This window comes from Malus sylvestris, chromosome 15, assembly GCF_916048215.2.
Source record: "Malus sylvestris chromosome 15, drMalSylv7.2, whole genome shotgun sequence".
In the NCBI taxonomy this organism is placed as follows: domain Eukaryota; kingdom Viridiplantae; phylum Streptophyta; class Magnoliopsida; order Rosales; family Rosaceae; genus Malus; species Malus sylvestris.
In genome coordinates this window covers 42,075,846-42,099,641 of record NC_062274.1, presented here as the reverse complement: position 1 = coordinate 42,099,641, position 23,796 = coordinate 42,075,846, and the positions used below count along the sequence as shown (strand labels likewise).

The window sequence follows — 23,796 nt, the reverse complement described above, 5'->3', positions numbered from 1 at the left end:
ATGATCGAATATATTCACTTTATAGTTTACAATAAACTTAGTGAAATCATCCGAGAGAGATGCAAGGAAAAAGTCTTGGGCTATTTTCCCATCGATGGAAGTTCCTAAACTCTCAAGATCTTGAAAGATCCTTTCCATCTTTTGTCCATGTTTATGAACCGATGTCCCCTTTGCCATTTTGGCATTCAATAGACTACAAACATTTGAGAATCATACATTACTAGTCTCAATGTCATGCATCTTATGCAAACTTTCAACCATGGCACAAGAAGTGTCCATGTGCTTATGTAGCTTCATAAGCTCCTCACTAAGTGAAGTGAGGATTAAGCATTTGGCTTGTAAGTCATCCTCATAGTGTCTATCATAATTTTGACACTCCTCCTTTGAAGCTAGTTTCGTAGAAGGTACATGAGGAAAGGATTGCTTAAGCACATACAATATGTCTTTCACCTTTGAGACATTCTCAATGTGGCGATACCAAGCAAGGAAACGTTGGCCCCTAAGGCCCCTTTTGTCAAGTATAATGGTGGGTGTAATTTTAGGCATGTCGTTAACTACATAACATAATAGAAATCGTATTAGATTGTTGATTTTAAAACTACTTGATTGGGTCTTAAATCAAATAGTACCACCCACTATTTTTGGCAAATTCCACATCCCTCAATGGAATTCGAGAGTTATGTTGAACTCTTAGCGGGGTATGGGAGGCTCACCATTACCAAGCCCACCTCACGATGATACGATGTTGGTTAGCAAAAATAATGATGAGAGAATAATGCTTTAATCATTTACAACTCTTGTAATTACCCATCTAATTTGGCCTCTAGAGAATGATGCCTCACAATGATATGATGTTGGCACCATTGCATTTAGTTAAGTTATTCCCACCATGCTAGTTCGTGTAGGGGTTTAAGAATAGCCTCACAGTGATATGATGTCGGCCATCCTTGTTGCCTACCTCACCACATCATGTATGTACATATGGACTCCTCCTAAATGTAAGCACATACTTGGAACTTCCCCATGATAGGGTGAAGCCGGTGTAGGAGTCACAAACGATTGGAGCCCACCATGGTGGAAGGCCTACGAAGAGATGTTCAAAGCATCTCTCGCTTATCAACTTAATATTCGTTTTGTTGAGGGAGTAGTGTTGGGATACATCAATTTTATTTTAATCTTATTAAAAGAACTTGGGCCTATCACAACCATTGGTCCAAGTTAATATGAATTAGTAGTATAAAATACTCCCACTATTTCGATGAAACAAGTAAGACCATATGGAACTAATAACGAATGCATTGCATCCTCATATGGACTATATAGTCATATTAGGTCTTAGGATGATTATGAACCGTTTGATTTGATCCAACACGAGCCTTGTGTTGGACCTTGGGTCTAAGGTAGGTAGTTGTTGATTTTAGTTACGCGTTTAATCTAAATAAACCGTTATTTCCTATTGGGCGTTGGACCCAACCATTCCAACTTGCATAAAAATAAACAAATAGGAATACTTGAAATAAAGAGAAGGGCTTATGCCCTTTTACAACACATTAGATGGACTTATGTCCATTTACAACAAATTTGAACTAATCAAATTACATTCAAATCTAAACTACTTAACCCAAGCATTCATAATGTAAAGCGGCCAATCACATAGCTCAATTATCAAGGCCTTTGGTTCATAATCACTATTTTCTTAATCAATCATATTAACTAAGAAAGCAACTTAAACAATTGGTTTTCGGATTCAAAGAATTGATTTAAATGGAACTAAATAAAATGAAAATCCAATTCTCATTCAAGAGACAAAACCATTTTGTTCTCATTATCTTTTGGGCCGAAAAACAATGACCACAACTATTTTGCCATAAATTTAAAACATAAACTTTTGAGGTCACTTTGTAAAAACACAAGAGTCCATAACTTCATGTAATTACAACTAGAACCCAAAAATTTCAACAATAATAAAAACTTCATTAAAGGAGCAAAACAATTTGTCCTTTAGCGTTTTTGGGCCTTAACGTAAAAACACAAACTTTTGGGTCAAAGTGCAAATACACAAAAGTATCAAAACTTTATGCAATTGCATGAAAGCCCCAAAAGTACCCCCACTAAGGGGTGGCCGGTTTTGGTAGTGAAAAAGGAGGGGGGAAAAGGTTTTTGGTGAAAAATTCAAAATTTGAAAGTGTTTGGTGCAAGTGGATAGGTAGGTGAGGAAAAGTTGATTGGGATGAGTTGTAAGAAAAATGTTTTGTCAAACAATAAAAGCATAAATCATCCATCACTAATCATCCATCATCTATCAATAATAAACCAAAACTTTATTCAAAGCAACAAACATATTGAATCAAAACACCCAAACTTTTTGTTCTTGGTAAGAACATCAAGAACATTGAAGAACACACATGAAAACTCATAAGAGCTCCATGAGTGTTTTCACTCAATAAAACTCAAATTTTCACTACACAAAAGAGGGTTAACATCCTAGGTTACTTAGGGGTTCCAAAAGTCACTTTAAAACTCTTTTAACAAGACAAACATGAACCCAAAAATCCACCCTTTGGATTTGGCCGAATCTCCCCACATACATGGCACCAAATTTTAGTTCCAATATTCATGCTTAAATGAACTACATCTACAACATTTGAGATGCTAAATTTTCAAGCAAAATTTATATTCAAAAGCAAGAACAAAGCTTGTAACATTTACAACATTTAAATCACAAACCATGAAAAACACAAAACACAAAAGGATTCACCATAAACTAGACCTAGGCTCTGATACCACTTGAAGGAAAACTTTTGTCCTAGCTAAGAACATGTGAGAATATTTGAACACATAGGCAAACTATTAACAAATTAAAGTAGGCATGCATTAAAAAACAATTCTAAAACCCATGACTTTCAATGCCTAGTGAATGGTGAACCATAAGACTCTTCAACAACATTAAAGGGATGGAAGGATTTAGAGATTCATTACCCTTGAAGCTCATCCTTGTTTACACAAGGGATTCACCCAAGTGGAGGGCCTTCAAGTCACCTCCTAGCTCCTTGGATCTTCCGTGTGATTTTCTTCCTTTTGATGCTCCTTTGCTCCTTGAGGATGTGAGGAAAGGATCTCCAAAAACACCAAAGATTTGGTGTCTCTAAGTCTCCACACCAAGGATGAGGTGTGAAGATGAAATGGATGACTTAGAGAAGAAACGATTGCTAGCTATATCTTCTCTAAGTGGCCGGCCTCCTTTAGAGAAAAAAGAGAGAAAGTGTTTCTCATCTTTGTCTCAAGAAAACCCTAATGAGGTAAAAGCTATAAAGATACTTTTATATCTCTTTTCTTATGTGAGTGGCAAACTTGCAATTAAGCAAAACTTCCCACTACCCTTGCTATGGCCGGCCATCTTAAGTGATTAGGCTATCTGCCCATATTTGTTTTAGTTGTCATACAACTTAAACATAATGGGCCTAGTGGACCAAAACCTTTTGGACCCCGAAGCCCAAAACTAACTTAAAAGCCCAATACGAACCTTTCGTAAAATTAATTAACTAATTAATTAATCTTGACCATTCTCAGTTAAACCATTTAATTGCTTATCCATCTCATTTATATTTCTTCACTTTCATCCTTACTCGGTGTACGATCCATTAGGTTCCAATTAGCGAGGCAGTGGGCGATTGTTACTCTTAGCGATCGATTGTGAATTGAAACAACATTTCAATTCTCCCTTTGTTGAAGATTAGTGTTTGCTAATCTTCAGGGCTTCCACAAACCATGAGTGACACCTAGCAGTATGTCATGGCTACCCAAGCTAAGTAGAAGTGGTTGGAGAACCTATCCAGTTACAATTACAATGCAATACGGTCATTCTCTAATACAATACTCTTAATCACATTGTTTGAGTGATAGTTTGTTTCATGTCTACTATCCAATGTGATACTTCTTTATATGATTCAATTGAATATGATTTGGAACATACTTCCTAAGTCATATTCGTATGCTTTGGCCAAAGACTCCCGAATCATATCTTAAAGTATTCTCCTTCCACCATGGAAGGTTAGAGATCCCTTGTTGTGCATTTATATGCCTACATGACTAGATAGCTTGACCCCAACAATGCCGTGGACACTCTCGATGGAATGCCTTTGACATGATCAAAGATCATGGACCTAACCATTAGACATCTATGATGTCTCAGGTCAAAGGACTACTTTGCATATTGCAACTAACGAGTTCTTACATGACATGTATGTTTGAACTTTCTTTTGATCGTTGTTCAATGTACTCGATTACTCTTTCGAGCACCTATGTATTTGTCTTAGTGTCCAACACTAAATGACTTGAGACTAGTCATACTCACGCTTAAGTTGACATAACACATACTAACCTTAGCGGATTGTCAATGCCCAATTGGCAATCCTATAGCTAGGAACGTTTTAGGAATGAACATAAGAGAAAGGTCTCGTTAATCTAACTTAAATCACTTATCTCTTAGATCAAATACATTCTTTGGATTCCCTTATTGCTTAAACACATGATACAATAAATAGTGATTAACAATAAGCTTTGCCCTTTATTAAACATATAATAGTTTAATACAATAAGTATTCCAAAAGCTATTACATCAAAGAGTGGCTTTGTGGGCATACTTCCAACACCAAGCCGTGCCATCCAAGCTTGCACGGGTCCGAGCCCAAGCCTCGTATTCGCATGCATCACGCGCTGAGCAACTTGCTCCTAACTAGCAACCCACTCCCGTGGTCCAGCCTGATCCCGACGAGCAGCCCACTCTCGTGGCCCAGCCTGCTCCCACCAAGCAGCCCAATCTCGCGGCCCAGCTTGTTCTCGTGGCCCAACCTGCTCTCGCAGCCCAGCCTGTTCCCGCCAAGCAGCCTACTCTCGTGGCCCAACCTGCTCCCAACGAGCAACCCACTCCCATGGTCCAGCCTGTTCCCGACGAGCAGCCCACTTCCGTAGTCTAGCCCCTTTTGCCGAGTAGCCCACTTTCGTGGCTTAGCCTGCTCTCATGGCCCAGCTTACTTTCGCGGCCCAGTCTGCTCCCATAGCTTTCCAAACAGCCCAAGTCGGCCCAAGACTATCTCAACTATCCGGACTTACCATCGAGCAGGGGGCATTCTCACCATAATTTTTCACGGATTTGACATTTCCCAACTCAAATCTCACTCCCGGAGTTTACCACATTTCCACTACTAAAGGAGAAACATTCCTCCCAAGCTTTTCCTCCCGATTGGGCCTCCGAGATAGGGTATACTCCCGTCTTAGAGCGCGGAGGAGCGTGCACTCTCGACTAGACCCATAGACGAGCATACATTCACGGTTGGGGTCACACTTCGATACTCAACATGAGCAGCCTTCTAGGCGAAGTGTTCATTTACGGCTAAGCCCGCAAGGAGCATCATTCACCTCATATTGGAGTAGGCAGTATGACGGACAGAGAGAAACAATCACTCAATACGACTCAAGTTCAACTAGCAGGTTGCGAAGAACTCGCTCGCCTGCTAGGAATGCGCTACATACACCGCATCTGCGACATAGACGAGCCAAACACATGGAAGAACAGCCTAGACCAATAAGTCACGACTGGGGGCAGCCGAGAGCTCCGCTACCCTAACAAAGGCAAATTCAGGAAGAAGTAAAGAGACTTTTGACCAAGCGATTGCGCAATTTCCAACACAATGAGGTCACCTATGAGGCACTACGACGAAACATGACCAACATAAGCAGGTCACCCTTCATGGACGAGATTGAGTAGGCAGAGCCTCTACGCGAGTTCAATATGCCACATTTCACATCTTTCAAATGGGATGAAGACCCGGAGATACACTTAAAGCACTTCCAAAGAGTAATGATCCTCTATCGAAACAACAATGATCTCATGTGCAAGATATTCACCACCACTCTATAAAGCGATGCGCAAGATTGGTTCTACATCCTGTCGCCACAATCCATCTGGAATTTCGACGAAGTTTCTTTGGTTTTCACCAAAGAATATTCATCCTATCGCTCAATCAAAAAGAAGTCTGACCATTTGTTCAACGTCAAGAAGAACCCAAAGGAGTCGCTTCGCGACTATGTGAGGAGGTTTAAAGTAGAGAAGGTAAGGATAGTCAGATGCAACAACTCGATAGCTAGAGTTGCCTTCCAAAAAGGACTTCCAGTAGACCACCCGTTATTTGGAAAATTGATCATGAAAGAAGATCTAACTCTGGCAGACTCTTTCATTCCGGCAGAGAAGCATGCACTTTGGGACGAGGCTCGCCAATGCATATTTAAAGACTTGAAGAAGTACCCGATGTCACCTTTCTACTATCCAAATCGGAAGCAGCGGATGACTTATTCACGTGTTTGATGGTATCTAGAGCAGCAATCAACTTTATCATCATGGGAGAAAAGCTGAGGGCTCGACTACCTGTATTCTACAGTTCAAAAGCTCTTCTTGATGCTATTAGAAATTCAAAAGTTAACTTTGGCAATAATTGTTGTAACCTGAAAGCTCAAGTTTTACCTTCAAACGCACATAGTCATCATCATAACGCACTATTTCGTCGAATCCAGACGCACGACAATAAAGTCGTAGACCTTGACGGATGCAAAGTTTTTTTATGAACGCAACAACTCGGCCCAAAAGACACGCCAAAGGCAAACGAACATTGGAAGGAACACTCAGAAGTAAGTTTTGTCCTCGTCACCCTAGAAGATTCTACATAATAGCAACATGTACCGGCAGTTGAGCACTACATCCTGCTGCGCGTCTCAGGACCCTAGCCGACCCTTGCTCCATTATTCAACTCTATAATGGCCCAATACCGGTAGTTGAGCATCTCCTGCCACATGTAACATGGCCCTAATTCCAACTCTCCCTACCGCGCCTTCACGCCTAGCCTTGACAACGTAACAAAGTGGCCCAATGACTCCCCGAAAGTAGCTGAGCACACTTCAGCCGCGCCTACTCCACCCGATGGAGACTTCTGGTATTTGCATGTCAACAGCGCATCCAACTACAAAGGTTCAGGAGCAGACGTGGTCCTTGCCACCCCAGGAGGTTCGATGCCCGAGCAGACGATCATTCTAGGTTTCAAAGCATCTAACAATGAAGCAAAGTACGAAGCCCCACTAGTAGGCCTTCGAATGACAAAAGACTTGGCGGTGAAAAAGCTTTCAATTCATTTCGATTCCTAGCTAATCACCAGCCAGACTACTAGGAGCAAAGGCATGATGATCATGGCAATGATGTGAAAATTAACTTAACACACAAATTAAACCCTATTTTATCAATTGTAGTAAGAATGTAAGTAGGGATCGTTCTGGACCGGGGATTAGGAGGGCTTGCTAATAACCTCTAAACTAACTCAAAAACGTAAAACAAAGTTTAAAACACTAAGCTAGACTCAAAGAATGCAAAACTAAACTATAAAACACTAAAACAACTCAAAAGACTCAAAACAGCACAAAACAAGCTAAAAGACTCAAATCTGCCACTAAGAGTGAAATTGGATGAAAATAGGTTTTAACTTGGTTCAAAACACTTAAAAACACAAACGAAATCACTTTCTAACTAATGTGACTCAACAAAGTAAAGGGGGATTTGGTTTTGACGAATTTGAAAACAAAACAAGTAAAGTAAAGAACTAGTGAAATCTGGACGAATTTGAGTAAAATGAATGGATAAAAGGCTAGCTAGGAGATTATTCTCCACACATGTCTCACTTGCATACAAAACGATTTCCAATTGCTTTTCAATAAACCATGAATTCCCAACGCCCCAGATTAACCATGAATTGCACTAATTAACCCTTAGATTTTCCTAAAGTTATTGAATTGGATGATTGCATACGACAACCCAAAGTATTCCCCACAAGTTCCCTACATGAGTTGCATAATAGAGATACAAGCAAAGATCATTAAGTTCTATGAAAATCATAAGCATTGACAAGGCACTTGTTACTATGAATTGCATGAAACTTATGCCAAGAATTTACTTAACACGGTTGTGACAAGCAACCTTTACTACTTGTGAATATAAGTTCATAACGATTAGGTGAAACTCCATTATATCCTCGCATCAGATTTATGCATGAAAATTAAGCGTGCACTCTCAACCAACATACACAAATCAGTTTTAATTCAAATGGATAAGTAAATTGAATTCACAACTTATGAATCACAACTGAAGGTAATCAAATCATATTGCAAGCATGAACATGGTTTCGAATTCCCCTTAGCTAAGGGGGGTTTAGTTCCTCATACTTACAAAGCTACGATAAACAAATTTAGACATTGAAAACAAAAGAAAAAGACACCTAAACGCTTCAACGATCCAAGTTGGACAACATAAATCTGTTGGTGACTGTTTGAAGGTTTGGTTGTATAGAGGAATGGATGTGAAGATGAATGGATGTGTTTGGATGAAAGTTGTATTGGAATGGGGATGAATTCTTAAGCAAAAACTGAGTGTAATGGCTGCCACACACACTTCCTTTTTTAGAGGAAGTGCACGGCATGGAGGGATGGATGGTGGTGTGAGTAATGATTCAAAGGTGAAAGTGAACTAATGATGCAAAACATGGGGGGTGAAATGGAGTGGTGTTGCAGCTATGAATGCAAGTAGGGAACATGAATGATTGTGCACATGGTAGATAAAGGAAATGGAGGTGGAATGGTGCAGAAATGAGTCATACGTGCAGGTTGATTCATGATGCACTGCATGGGCAAGGAAAGTGAATGAGTGTTGCATCAATGAGTGCATGTAGTGGAGGTAAAAGTGAATGAAATCTGATGGGTGAAGAGGACAAGGGATGTGCACCAATTGAGTGCAATGATTCAATGTAATGGTGTATGAAAACAAAAATAAAGAAGGGGACAAGGGTGATGCACGGCATGGGCAAGGAAATGTGATGGATAACACCCATTTCCAGCTGTCCATGTGCCTTTAAACTTGATTTTCTGCACTCTTTGCCATGTGTTCCAGTTCATTTCTCATGTGTGTGTGCTGTCATGTAATCATCATTTCCACATAACATCATTTCAGCTAGCAATCAAGTTCATACCGTGTATGAATGTTGTCTCTCTGTTCTTTGCATGTGTGTGTGTGCTGTTTTCTATCTTTATTTCCACATGTACCAGCTATTACACTTGCACACACATATGTTCTTCATTATTTTAGCTAGCAATCAACTTATTTTCTGCCCATACCGTGTATGAATGTTTGTAGTTGTAGGCCAACACCCTTGCACACACACATACTAATTTCTAGCCTTCTAATTTTCAAAAACATCCATCCTTATGTCTCCATGCTTGCACTATCCAATCTTGGCCCAAAAATGCTCCAAAATGCTCCAAATAGCACTCTGTTGCCAACTTTGTTATTTGAACCTACAAACACACGAAAATAGCTTAAAGTACTAAAATAACTAGAATTAAACTAAGTAAATGCCAAAAAACAAGCTAACTAAGTTGCATAAATATGCACCTATCAGGCAACCAACTACTTCACCAAATAGGTAGAAGCAGAGCCCATGACGACCACGATTCAGACGGACATAGAGCGCTTCATATGGAGGAACATCATTTACCGATTTGGCATCCCTTAATCCATTGTCACCGACAACAGCCTGCAATTCGTGGGCAAAGATTTGGCGAAGTTCTTAAAAAAATATGGCATCAAGCAGCACATGTTTACACCAAGATATTCTCAAGGCAATAGGCCGGCCAAAGTATCCACCAAGATGATCCTCGACTGCCACAAGAAATCCCCCACCAGTAAGAAAAGAAAATGGCCTGACGAACTCCCTGGATGTCTATGGGCATATCGCACCACCAAAAGACGAGCAACCGAAAGAAGATGGCCATAAGTTTAAATCTGGCAGAGGAGAAGTGCGAGCAGACTATCACTCGCATCGCAGTCTACCACCAGCAGTTCCTTTCTAGCTACAACAAAAAGGCCAAGATCCGGTAGTTCCAGCCCAATGATCTAGTCCTAAGAAAAGCCTTCATCATTGCCCACAAAGAAGGCTCCAAAAAGATGGACCTTGTTTATACCATACTTAGGGCCTCCATATTTAGACCTCGTATAAATACTCGGAGGACACAAATGTAATTATGTAATAAATGAGGGGCAAATATATAAAAAGGGAGGGAGCCCTTATTTTATAAAAGGGCCTCTTCACCCTCACAAACCTCAAGCCCTCTTACCCTCACAAAGCTCATCTCTCTTAAGCTCTCATGCTCACAAACATGGAGCTCTCTCAAACTCTATCTTTCTCTGGGGGACTCCCCCTCACCCTTGTAATCCATACATACAATCAGAGAAATAAAATATCAGTGTGGATGTAGCCCAAACATTGGGGTGAACCACGATACATCTTGTGTTATTTACATTTCTTGTAGATTCACGGTCGGATTTACGTTGTTCCAAGACCTCCAGTTTTGTGCATCAACATTTGGCGCCGTCTGTGGGAAAGGACACGAAAAGCTATATCGGTTCTCTTTCATTTTTTCACCTCCACCGTGAATCTGCACAACCCGAGATCCTATTCGATCTGCAACCAGGGATTTCAGAAAAACCAGAATTTGCAGATGCACAGGGATTTCAACGATGCGATTTCCTCAGCCAATTTTCAGGCGTTCTCTCTCTTTCCAATTTACAGAAAGAAAGAGGGGGAGAGAGAGACCGAACAAAGTTAAAAACAAATGGCAGCAGCAGCTAAACCAGAAGTTGGCGGGATCTCTTCTTCCTCTGTGCGGCTAACGCAACAAAATTGGTGGGATCTTGTCAGCTCTACCAACCCATGGCAGTAGCAGCTAAACCAGAAGTACTCCAACTCTAATAATAATTGCGATGATCTTGATCAGGATGTTTCAAACTCTAGTACTTCATTTACCAAAACCCCCAAGTTCTCAATCGTCATCCCACATCTCAATTTTTCAGATTTGAGAGAGAAAGTGAGATAGTGTTCTGACTGTTGTATGAGCAATCCGCGGCTACAGGACACAACGTCCCCCGACCAGGTGGTCGACATTTCGGCCACTCCCCCCTGTGACGTCCACAACGGGACGAGCTACGGGTTCTCCTCCGCCGTCGGATCCCTTATCTCTTCGACAATATTGACGGCAGCGATTATTGCATCCTGGTACCTGTCGAACATCTGCGTCCTCCTCCTCAACAAGTACCTCATCAACTTCTACAGCTTCCGCTACCCCATCTTCCTTACAATGCTCCACATGATCTCATGCGTCGTCTACAGCTACGTCGCCATCCACCTTCTCGAGATAGTGGCACATCAGAACATCCTCTCCAGCCGCCAGTTTTTCAAGATCCTTGCACTCTCCGCCATCTTCTACTTCTCCATCTGCGGCAACACCTCCCTCCACTACCTCCTCGTCTCTTTCAACCAGGCCATCGGTGCCACCACCCCCTTTTTCACTGTCATTTTTGTGTTCGTTATCACGTGTAAAAAGGAGTCCACCGAGGTTTACGGTGCCCTCCTCCCAGTTGTTTTGGGAATCGTGTTAGCCAGTAACAGCGAGCCGCTGTTTCATCTGTTCAGTTTTTTGGTCTGCGTGGGTTCCACCGCCGGCCGAGCGTTGAAATTGGTGGTGCAGGGGATTTTACTCACCTCGGATTCTGAGAAGCTCCACTCCATGAACTTGCTCCTCTACATGGCGCCAATGGCGGCCTGCATCCTCCTCCCCTTCACTCTTTACATCAAGGGTAATGTGGCGGCGGAGACGGTGAAGAAAGCGAGAACCGACCCCTTCATTTTCTTCATGTTGCTAGGGAACGCTACGGTGGCCTATTTGGTTAACTTGACCAATTTCTTGGTGACCAAGCACACCAACGCCCTCACACTACAGGTTCTCGGCAATGCCAAGACGGTGGTGGCGGCAGTCATTTCAGTGTTGATATTCCGGAACTCGATCACGGTTATGGGAATGACGGGGTCTGTGGTGACGGTGCTTTACAGTGAGGCAAAGAAAAGGTCAAAAATTACAGCTCATTGGTAGAGACGAGCACAAAGGTTGAAATTGAAACCACAAAAACCCAAAAAGAACCATTCGTTTTGACTACCACAGAAATTGGGGTGCATGCAAGCACATGTGGGTCGATAACCTCCAAAGAAAATGGTTGCGGAGCTCATGAGTGATGACTTCCAAAGTTGCTTTTTACACATGGACAGCAGCGTAGAGACAAAGACAGAGAGGAAAAGTGGGAAACAAAAGCAAAAGCAGAAAGCAAAATAAGATAAAAAGAAGCAGACATAATTGCGGTGGTGATGGCATGCAGAAGAGGGAATTATAGGCGTGACCCATTGAGCAGAGGGTCAGATTTATTTTTGAATGATGTGATTTATTTTTCTTATCTTTCGAAGACATTTGTATAAACCCCATCAGAGGGTAATAATAACAAAAAAAAATGCAAGTCCAAAATAATGGGCTGGAATGTTATGGATGAAGGCCCATATGCCCAAAAGAGCCAGGCCCTCTATTATCACCAACCAGGTGACCAAAAGTACGCCCAGTACTACAAAAAATTATTCGGCACCCTGCCGCTATTACCAACAACCAGGTGATCAAAAGTACGCCCAGTACTCCAAAATTATTTGGCACCCTAGCGCTACTATCACCAACCAGGTGATCAAAAGTACGCCCAGTACTCCAAAATTATTCGGCACCCTGCCGCTATTATCACCAACCAGGTGATCAAAAGTATGTCCAGTACTTCAAAATTATACATGAGTATTACTCATGTCAATTATACATAAACATTCATGAGCATCACTTATGTCAATAATACATAAACATTCATGACCATCATTCATGTCAACATTCATGAGCATCACTCATGTTAACATTCATGAGCATCACTCATGTTAACATTCATGAGCATCACTCATGTCAACATCCATAAGCATCACTCATGTCAATCTAACTTCAAAAGCTTCATTTACAGAGTTCTAGCTTCGAAAGCTTCATTTACAGAACTCTAGCTTTAAAAGCTTCATTTACAAAAGCTCCAGCTTCGAAAGCTTCATTTACAGAGTTCTAGCTTCGAAAGCTTCATTTACAGAACTCTAACTTCAAAAGCTTCATTTACAAAAACTCCAGCTTCGAAAGCTTCATTTACAGAGCTCTAGCTTCAAATGCAAAGCTCCACCGACAAAGCTTCAGTGCAGGGTATACAAAGACCACCTCCGAACAACCGCCACTTCGACCCATACATGGATTCAATTTGAAGTCTCCAGCCAACAAACTCTATTGACCGAAGACTTAGGGGACTACACTATGTACCATATATTGGGCCTCATCAAAAACTAGTTGGGGGACTTAGCCCATTATTTATGTATTGAGGAGTGAACCCTTATTTTTAAAAGGGACTCCCTCACTTTCATTAGAGAACACCCATTATTCATGTACTGAGGAGCGAGCCCTTATTTTATAAAAGGGACTCCCTCACCTTCATTAGAGAGTATCGCAACTAGCTGAGCAATCGCCTCGCCGCGAGCATCACTCTTAACCCATCACTTATGTATTGAGGAGCGAGCCTTTATTCTATAAAAGGGACTCCCTCGCCATCATTAGAGAGTATCGCCGCTTACTAAGCAACTGCCTCACCACGAGCATCAACTCTAGCCCATCATTTATGTATTGAAGAGCGAGCCCTTATTCTATAAAAGGGACTCCCTCACCTTCAACACCACAAGCCGAGCCAACCAAGGCAACATAAGCCACAAACCGAGCAGCCTCGCAACATGTGTTACTTCTAGTTGAGCATCACTTCACTTTGAGCACCACCTCATATCAAGTATCGGTTCAAGACGACATCTAATTACTTCGGCCCACACATGGACTAAATTTAAAGTCTCCAGCCAAAAGACTCTCTTGACTGAAGACTTGGGGGACTACTGTTTATACTATACTTAGGGTCTTCATATTTAGACCTCGTATAAATACTCAAGGGACTCAAATGTAATTATGTAATAGATGAGGGGCAAATATGTAAAAAGGGGAAGAGCCCTTATTCTATAAAAGGGCCTCTTCACCCTCACAAACATCAAGCCCTCTCACCCTCACAAAGCTTATCTCTCTCAAGCTCTCATGCTCAAAAATAGAGAGCCCTCTCAAACTCTCTCTTTCTCTGGGGGACTCATCCTCACCCTTTTAATCCATACATACAATAAAAAAAAAACAATATCAGTATGGACGTAGCCCAAACATTGGGGTGAACCACGATACATCTTATGTTATTTACATTTCTTGCAGATTCACGGTCGGATTTACGTTGTTCCAAGACCTCCGTTTTGTGCATCAACAGATCTCATATGGGAAAGTCCGTACAAGATCAGCAGAATAGGCGGCAAGAGTAATTACACCCTCGCCACCATGAAACGATAAAAAGATCGAAAAGTAGTGAAACGCCTAATATCTGAAGAAGTACCATGTGTGACCTCCCACTACATCAAAGCCCGAAGGCTCAAGAAGCTCGACGGGCACCACCTCACAAGTCGAGGACTATCCAGTTGTTATGTAGTTCCTACCTTACAGCTAAGTTCTCTTTCGTTTCACTCGTTTTTCAATGAGGAATTCAAAAGTAATCACAACTAGACTCGGCTGCATGCTTACAACAACTGATCACTCCGGCACCTCAAAAGAAGACTGCGCTCTTCTTAGGGACTTATCGCAAGAATTGCGCCTCCCGAGAGACCAACCATGCTCTCCAATGCGAGAGGGTAAACTAATTGCTCTCCAGTGCGAGAGGGTAAACCAATTCCTCAACACCCATATGGGTCAACTCTCCAAGACGAGATAATAGATTTGTTTGAATATTCCTCTCCTCATTAATTGACTTAATAATTACACTTTCATTTGGAGTTTATATAGCAAAGGCTATGTACAATACTTTCTCTAACAAACTTTAAAAGCCTAACCAAAATCATGTACATGTAACAAATGATTGGTTGCCTAAACTAATGAAATGTCATGACTTGGCATCTTCATCTATACACCCCCTCAAGCTGAGCTTGGAAGAATTAAGAGTTCCAAGAGAAAGCTTCGATTGGAGAAAGAGAAACTTGTTCTTAGACAATGACTTGGTGTGGATATATGCTATTTGGTCCTGGCTACAAACTTAATGAACTTTAACCAGATTGGCAAGAACCAGCTCCTTTATAAGTAATCCCTTATAAGTAATCAATTTCCACATGTTTGGTTCTTGCATGAAAAACTAGATTTGATGCAAAAGAGATGGCAGAGATGTTGTCATATCAAATGGTAAGGTTAACAAATAAGGAAAAGCCAAAATCTTTGAAGACTTTACAAATCCATGTAACTTCAGCTGCAGTATGAGCCAAGGATCGATATTTAGCCTCAGTAGAAGAACGTGCTACTGTGGGCTACTTTTTAGTACTCCAGCTAACTAAGTTTGAGCTAAGAAACACACAGAATTCACTTGTGGATCTTCTGTCAAAAGTGCAGCTAGCCCAGTTTGCATAAGAGTGGCTGAGAGAATGAGATGACTTTGTGAAACCAAATACAATGTAAAGAGGTACCCTTATAAAACCTAAGTATCCTTTTGGCTATTTGCATATATAAATCCACTGGAGTATGCATGAATTGGCATACTTGATTGACTGCAAAAGAAATATTAGGTTGAGCCTATACTAGCTATTGTACTCCTCCCACAGTTACTCTGTTGGCTTTTACAAAGGTATACCATAGTGATCCAGTTTTGAAGTACCAAGAGGTGTACAACATCGCTTTGCATCCTTCATTTTTTGTCTTCTGTAACAAATCCATAAGATATTTACCCTAATGAAGAAAAAGTCCTTCTTTGGTTCTTTGAACTTCTAGACCCAAGAAATAGTGCAAATGACCTAAATCATCTACTGGAAACATAGAACTTAATTTCTTGATGACCAAGTTACAAACTGATGAATTTGGTCCACTGACCAATATGTCATCCATATGTACATGAACAATAACATGAACTGGAGCCTTTAGAACAAATAGGGATACATTTGAAAAGGATTAAGTGAAACCAAGAGACTTGAGAGCTTGAAGCAGTTTGTCAAACCATATCCTTGGGGTCTGTTTAAGTCAATATAAGGACGTTTTAAGTTCACACACATGGTTTGGAAACTTTGGATCACTAAAACCAAGAGGTTGATGCATAAACACTTCTTCTTTCAAGTCACCATGAAGAAATGCATTACTTATGTCAAGTTGATGCAGGAACCAATTAAATTGCATAGCAAAGGTCAACAAAATTCTTATAGTAACAGGCTTTGCCACATGACTGAAGGTTTCTTGATAGTCCACGCCCTCTTTTGGATGAAATCCCCTATCAATAAGCCTTGCTTTATATTTTGTCAATAGTTTCATCAACCTTTTTCTTGATTCAAAACACCCACTTACAACCAACAACATTCTTCATCTCAGAATGAACCAAAATCCAAGTTCTAGTGGGATTAGAAAGCATGAAATTCATCTTGCATAGTTGATCTCCACTCATCATAGTTAGAAGCTTGATTATTGGTTGTTGGTACATAATCAATAAAAGTTGGTAAGGGGTGTTTAATGGCAGTGTAAGCTTGAGGCTTAAAAATGCCATTCATAGATTTGGTAACCATATGATGGATGTTGTGAACTTGCAAAACTGGAGAATAGGACTAAGATTGTAAAGGACTGGAGCTTTGTGGTTGTACAAACTCATTGGAAACATGTGAAATTGAGGAAGTATCATTGAAACTAGAGCATGATAGGAGAGGCATTAAATGAAGTCTTATCAAACAAGACATGCCTAGAGATATAAACTCTGGCAATTGTGATATCCAAGCACCTATATCTTTGTGCTGCAAATTGTACCCAAGAAAGTTACACTACTTGCTTTTACCATCAAGTTTTGAAGTGACATAAGGTTTTATCCATGGGTAGCAACTACACCCAAAAACCTCTAACCTAGTATAAACTGAGGATATATGAAAAAGTAATTCCCATGGAGACTGAACAAGACTAGAAATTGGCAATCTATTAATCAAATAAAGGGCAGTAGAGACAGCTTCAATCCAATAGGTTTGAGGGACATGAGATGCAAGTAACAATGTTCTAAATGTTTCTACAAAATGACTATGTTTCCTTTTTATACATCAATTTTGTTTAGGTATATGTGGGTAATTGAACTGATGAGAAACACCATTCAAACTGAGATAAGATTGAAATAAGGTACTAGTGAATTCACCCCTTGAATCTAAACGTATAGATTCTATTTGAGTACTAACAGATTTTTCCACATATGTCTTTAAAGATACAAAAGTAGAACACCTTAGATTTTGTTCTTAAAGGAAAGAACCAGCTATATCTAGTATAATAATCTACTAACAAGTAATATCAAAAACCACTCACACAAGTTATAAGGGTAAGTCCCCATATATCACAATATAGTAGTGCTAAGCTTTGAGAAGTAGATGAACCAACAAGGTGAAAAGGCAGCTTATGATTTTAGCTATAACACTATCCGAACAAGAAAATTCAACTGAGGATTTACCTTGCAATGCATGTTTATTACCAGAAATCACTTTTCAAAATATATTGGAAAAGGGATAAGCCAATCTATTGTGCCATATCTTTATTAGAGCTTTAATACCAACAAGTGATGATGAAGAAATTGAAGAAGAGATACCATTGGAATGAGAGCTTTGCAAAGGATAAAACCCATCTCTAACTTGTCCCTACAAAAGTGTGTTCTCCGTAAAATGATACTTGACAATGGATCCATCAGAATCAAGTGTCAATGAACAGTAATCGTCTTGTAGAAATTGAAAGGTAGACAACAAATTGTGCTTCATTTGTGGAACATGAAGAACATTTTTCAATTTAAAAGAGGTGGTAGGAGTATGTAATGAAGTAGAACCATATGATTGATGGACAGACATTTACCATCACCTATATAGACTTTGTCTTCATCGGTGTAAGGATATGGAGAAGAAATGTTGGAGATGTCATTAGTAATGTGTGAAGTTGCTCCAGAGTCAATGAAGGAGAAGGCCATGAAGGAGAAGGCCATGTCTTATGTGCACACATTGCACAAACCTTTGCTCGAGGAATTTTACTAGAGATTTCTAGATTCATACAATCAAAGTAGTTTATGGCATTATAACTTATATTTCCACACATCTAGCAATGAATACAATAACCAAATGAAGAAGAACCACAAGAGTTGTGATGTTGCCACGATTACAACCAAAATTGATTTGAAGCCATAATTATGATTGCCCCAATAGTTGAATTTTTTTCCACAATTGTTGGAGAATCCATTATTCCTGCTATGATTGTCGAAACGAGTTCTGAAGTGGTTGATTTTGAGCAGCAAAGGCATGAGGTGGTGTAGAAAGAAAAGGCGGTGGACCTTGTGCCAAGAAGGCATTAAAAGGTTTAGCGTTTCCAGATGAGGCAGTTTTCTTCCTTCAAGTCATTGATAGCTCCTTTTATAAAAAAATATATAAAAACAAATCCATGTAATTCATCATGAGATGTTGAAAAGAGACGGAGCATAATTGAATCAATGAATTATTTGAACTTATCAAGGAGTTCAGCAAATGTAGCAGCAATAAAATCATGATTTGAAATGGAAACTTCGGTTGCAGTATGGGAATAAAAAATTTCCTTGACTTGTTTTAGATAATCAGACATGGATTGTGAACTTTTTGGATACATTGAAGACGAGAGCGAAGCTGATGGATATAAGCATTAAGACCACCAAAAGGTTACTCGAGTTTGAGCCACAAATCTCTAGACAAAGAAATATCAACAATGAATGGAATTACTTCCTCAGAAAGCATTGAATTGAACCAAATGAAAAGATTTTGATTCTTCTCATAACAGGTCTAAAATGCAGGGTTAAGTGATCGATCTGGTAGAAATGGCATCGAACAAGGCTCAGTGTCATCGATGATTCCAAGAAGTTTGTAGCAACGAAGAATTGGGGCGAAGAGTGCACGCCATGGCAAGTAATTAGATCGCTTGAGTTTGAACGGCACCATGCTACTAATATTTTGAATCATAAGAGAAGAGAAGTGTATAATTGCGACAAATTAGGGTTCAAAGAGGAAGAATTGTGATTCAAAATTGGGATCAACACAATCGGAGAAGAGGACTCAAAAGGAGACGCCATCATAAATTAATTAAATAAGCAAAAATCTAGATTAGATAAGAACAACAATCAATTTCTACAAATTTGAGATCAAACTGACAATCAGATATGAGATTGAAGCAAAAGAAATTGGGATCAAAGAACGTCATGAGGCGGTGATGATGGATACCATAAAGAAACCAATGGAAGCAAAGAATAGATTTGTCTAAATATTCCTCTCCTCATTAATTGACGTAAGAATTACACTTTCATTTGGAGTATATATAGCAAAGGCAATGTACAATACTTTCTCTAACAAAGTTTAACAAACCTAACCAAAATCATACACATGTAACAAAATGATTGGCTGCCTAAACTAAAGAAATGTCATGATTTGGCATCTTCATCTTTATAACAAGCACGTTGAGGATGATATGTAAGGATGACCATCATATGTGTTGCTTTTTTCTATCATCTCAATTTCTGCACTCATTGCTTTCTTTCAAGCTTTATCAGTTGTTGCCTCCTCATACATTGCATTTGTTGGTTTCGTGAAAAGCTAGTAAAAATTGGAGCTCTTAATCGAAGTTGGAATTCTCATTGATGTATTTTTTTTAGGCTAACGATTCTACTTCGGTGCACCGTTTTATTTGAAGGCCAAAAGTACAATGCTGCTCTGTGTCTGCATAAAAATGAGAATTAATCTACCCTCAACGTATGATGGGATATCTCCTATATTAAAATTTAAAAAAAAATATGGAAACTTTAACGAAAAGCTCCTGGTACTATTCATTTTAACGAAAAATCATATTTTAACACTAAAAAGTCAATCCTGGTACTATTCACTTTACCCTTTGTTTTATCCTTATCGTTAAAACTCAAAATCTTCAAACAATTTTCATTAGTTTTCCTAAAAAACATACATTGCATTTGCTCACCTTCATGTACATCTAGTGGCAGATGCATATATGGACTAATGCAGGCTATTTGCCTTACATACCATCTTTCAAATGCCTAAGGATTAATTGAAGCGGTGGCATGCCGCATAGTACCTAAGCAGCGATAGGCAAAGATGTTTGGACCATCTCCAAAGAAGACATCAAATATGCCAAATAGGATTAAAAAACATTCAATTGTTCTCCAATGGATATGTCATATATAATGTGGCATGTGAGTCATTTGACTCCTTGCTTTCTAGCTGTTTTTTTTTTACAACAAACAAAGAAGTAGTCAAATATATTTAATTTAATTTTTTAATGTATGGGTCCCATTAACAACCAATAGAATACAAACTAAAACTAATTTTGATTATTTTTAATAGTTAATTTAACTCTAGGCCCAATAATTAATAAAATAAATATTTTACACATCCATTAAAAAGAAAAGGATTTAGCACTTGTATTCAATTAACCGCATCATTCATCAAATAAAATTTTAACATACTATATTTGACATATCCTTTAAAGATGCTTAGTGGTTTACCCTACGTACCATCTTCTTTTCCCATTAAATTGCACGAGCCAATTGTATTGACATTTTCTTTGAACATGAGGTCCATGTCTGCAACTTGTTTGATTAAATGCCTCAAAGTGGAGGTTGAAGCAAGACCAAATTAATAATACAAATGCGTTGACATTGGTTTTTATAATTTTAATTACTACTTTTATTAGCTTATACAAACAAACATTTGGAAACTTTATTCAATATTAAATAGCTTTTTCATCATGTCCCGCAAAAAATATTTATGAATCTGTCACTGAATTTCATTATAAATTTACCTCAAAATTATTTGTGCTTTATATTATTAATTATTCAATAACAAAACAAAATCTCATTCATAAAATATGAGTTCAAAACCTTCCGTCTAGCAGAATAGAAACTAAATGTCACTAAATCAAACGATCATCGACTAAAAACATGCTTTTTCTATTTCATACGTATATATGCCCAGTCCTGATATAAACCTTGATTCTTTTATTTGATGTGCTAAGTCTTGGCAAGTATGCCTTTGGCTTGGAAAGCTACCTAATTAGCTAGGTCCCCACACACATAATTGAATTAATCAAAGTCCAATTTAACAACTGCGGAATTTTTTTCCTTCTTTTTTGATAAGAAGCTGCCAAGAGAATATTTATATATGAAGAGCTGTAAGTGCACATCCGGAAGATTCACTGTCCTTCAATGATTCCGATCTCCATCAAATCCGGGTGACAGCTAAACGAAGTCTAAATCATTCATTTCATGGCTACCACTTATGCAAATTATCAACATAATTAATTAGTTTAATTCTGAATCCTAATCGGGCAATAATATATTACGGTGTGTTAGAGCATATCTAAAGGAGACGTCAAATTCAAAACATCAAATTTAAATTTGATGACTAACTTGGTAATTTGACATATTGTCAATATGTTTTCTTCCACCCAGTATGTCAAAATTTATTCTTTCATTTATGTTTTTTTTAACAAAAATAATAAAAGTTCGGTTGTTGTTGGTTTAAAAATATTTAAATAATACAAAAATAAGCTAGCATTTAAGGTAAGGCAAGTGGAATGCCTTTGGAAATAGCAAAAATCAAATTTGAAGTCAGCTTCAAATTCGACATCTCTTTGTTCATGTCAGCTTAGCCTTCTTTTCCATATCATCTTCGACATCGCAGTTGGAGTAAATGGTACGTCATTTGTTACCGTTATATGCCTATGTGACATTTTTGACATCTCCATTGGAGATGTCTTAAATGAATCTGAGAATTGTTTGTGATTTGTTATCCACTTATTAGGGGTGGGTGCAACCTAGCTGCTCACCCGAGTGCTTAATGAGATTTCAACATGAGCTGATAATGAAGGTAAGGCTAGGGAGACCTTGTTTGAAGTGCTTTGAAAATTGCTGAAAGTGTTTTTGATAAACATGTTTTACGAACCAATCCTTAATAAAATGCAAATGAATCATGCCAAAGCAATCAAGTGCTTCGTACAAGAAGCACATAACTGGTGCTTCTTGCAGGAAGTACTTGAAGTGTTTTTGAAACTCAAAATCATTTTCTCTAAAAACGTCTTCTGTCATTCTAAAAACACTTCCAAACAAGCCGGACATAAATTAATTGAGAAGTCAGTCCGGTTGATGGTAGAACTAGTGCATGATAAGGTGATGCAGCCGCAGAGCTTGATTATTGCGATTTCTTGACGTTATGAAATTCATGGTTCATGAATCGAGTGCCTCACATTTCCTACTTTATGGAGAAAACCTTTATACGCCCGGTTCATGAAATGCGTATTTCATTTGCTACGTTATACGAGTAAAACTTTTCTACGCCGGGTTCATAAAACGAATCTCACATTCACTACGTTATAAAAATTAACACTGAGACGATAACTATAAAACACCCATTTCTGCCTGAAACTTTTTTTATTTAACTTGCCAAACTGGACCAAGGCAACCATATAAACACGTTGAATAGTTGCTTTAGTTTTGAATCAAATGTGACAGAGTACTGCAAATTGAACCAAATTAATTAATTAAGGGGTGTTTTGATGTAAGTGCCTCATTTTTTTAGTTTCATTCATTAAACATATGTTCCTTTTAAGTATTTGATTAAAGCATTTTTCCTACAATTTTGGTGATTTAATTTCATTTTATTAGAGGTTCAATTTTACCTATAATATTGGTAGTTTGGTACGTTTGGTTACCTATAATATTGATACATTTAATGTTTTTGGTACATTTTGTTTTTTTGTACATTTAGGATGTAAATATGACAACCCGTCCCTAATTTTACGATTTTATAAATTTTAAAAGAGTGATTTGACAAATAGATGTGAGATTGTTGACTTTCATTGACCGTCTTTTCGTGATGTGTACAAGCTACTATTTTACCATATTCTCAAAGTAATTGACGATACAAACACGTAGGCGCAAGCGGAATCGAATTCGGAGTTGCGATGGAAATTTTACGAAACTACGAATGTGATGGGCGTTTTAGTAGTTTCATATTTACGAAATATTTTATTCCTGTTTTGTCTGGATTAGGCTGTGTGCCATGTGGGGCCCATGCCCCATTCCTCCACCTCTTTCCCGTGTCTGCCAATCCCTAGAATCCTATTTTTTCAACTCTCCACTCATTTGCTACCACCTTATCACTCATTCCCTCATTTCACTCTCTCTCATTTCTCAGCTCCATCTTTTTCTCGATAAATCACCACCGAGACACCGGACCACCATTTTTTTATGTCGTCTTCGGCGAGCTCCACCAAGCCACCACCTGGGTTCCTTCTCTCTTTCCTCCACTTGTTAATTCCCTCTCATTATCTCTCGCGACACTCTATTTGGGAACGGAGCCCATTTTTGACATCCATCTAGTGAAATTCCAAAGTTTTAACGTACTTGACCACAGGGGCGTATCGGTTGACTTTTAGGGTTGACCGTTGACTTTTTATAAAATTTGTCCGAGACCCTTCTTAGTGTATTTTGATGCTCTATTTCCGAATCCATACTCTGTTTTTCCAAATTTAGTCATTTAAGTTGAGTTTTACTAATGAGTCCCAATATTATGCTTAGTTGCGATTACTATCGGAGACTTCGACTTTCCTAGTTCAAACGGCTATTTCTTCACTAGTATCTATGAGTGGGTCTTTTCTTTGATATATACATATATTTGTTTA

The 23,796-nt window shown here is 38.9% G+C and overlaps 1 protein-coding gene across 1 annotated transcript; it reads left to right on the top strand.

The window, feature by feature from the left end:
* Window positions 1-10,980: 10,980 nt before the first annotated feature.
* Window positions 10,981-12,018, top strand: LOC126602985 (probable sugar phosphate/phosphate translocator At1g12500). Its single transcript, XM_050269771.1, has one exon. It carries the CDS (start codon window positions 10,981-10,983, stop codon window positions 12,016-12,018), a length of 1,038 nt encoding a protein of 345 aa, XP_050125728.1.
* The last annotated feature ends 11,778 nt before the right edge of the window (window positions 12,019-23,796 follow it).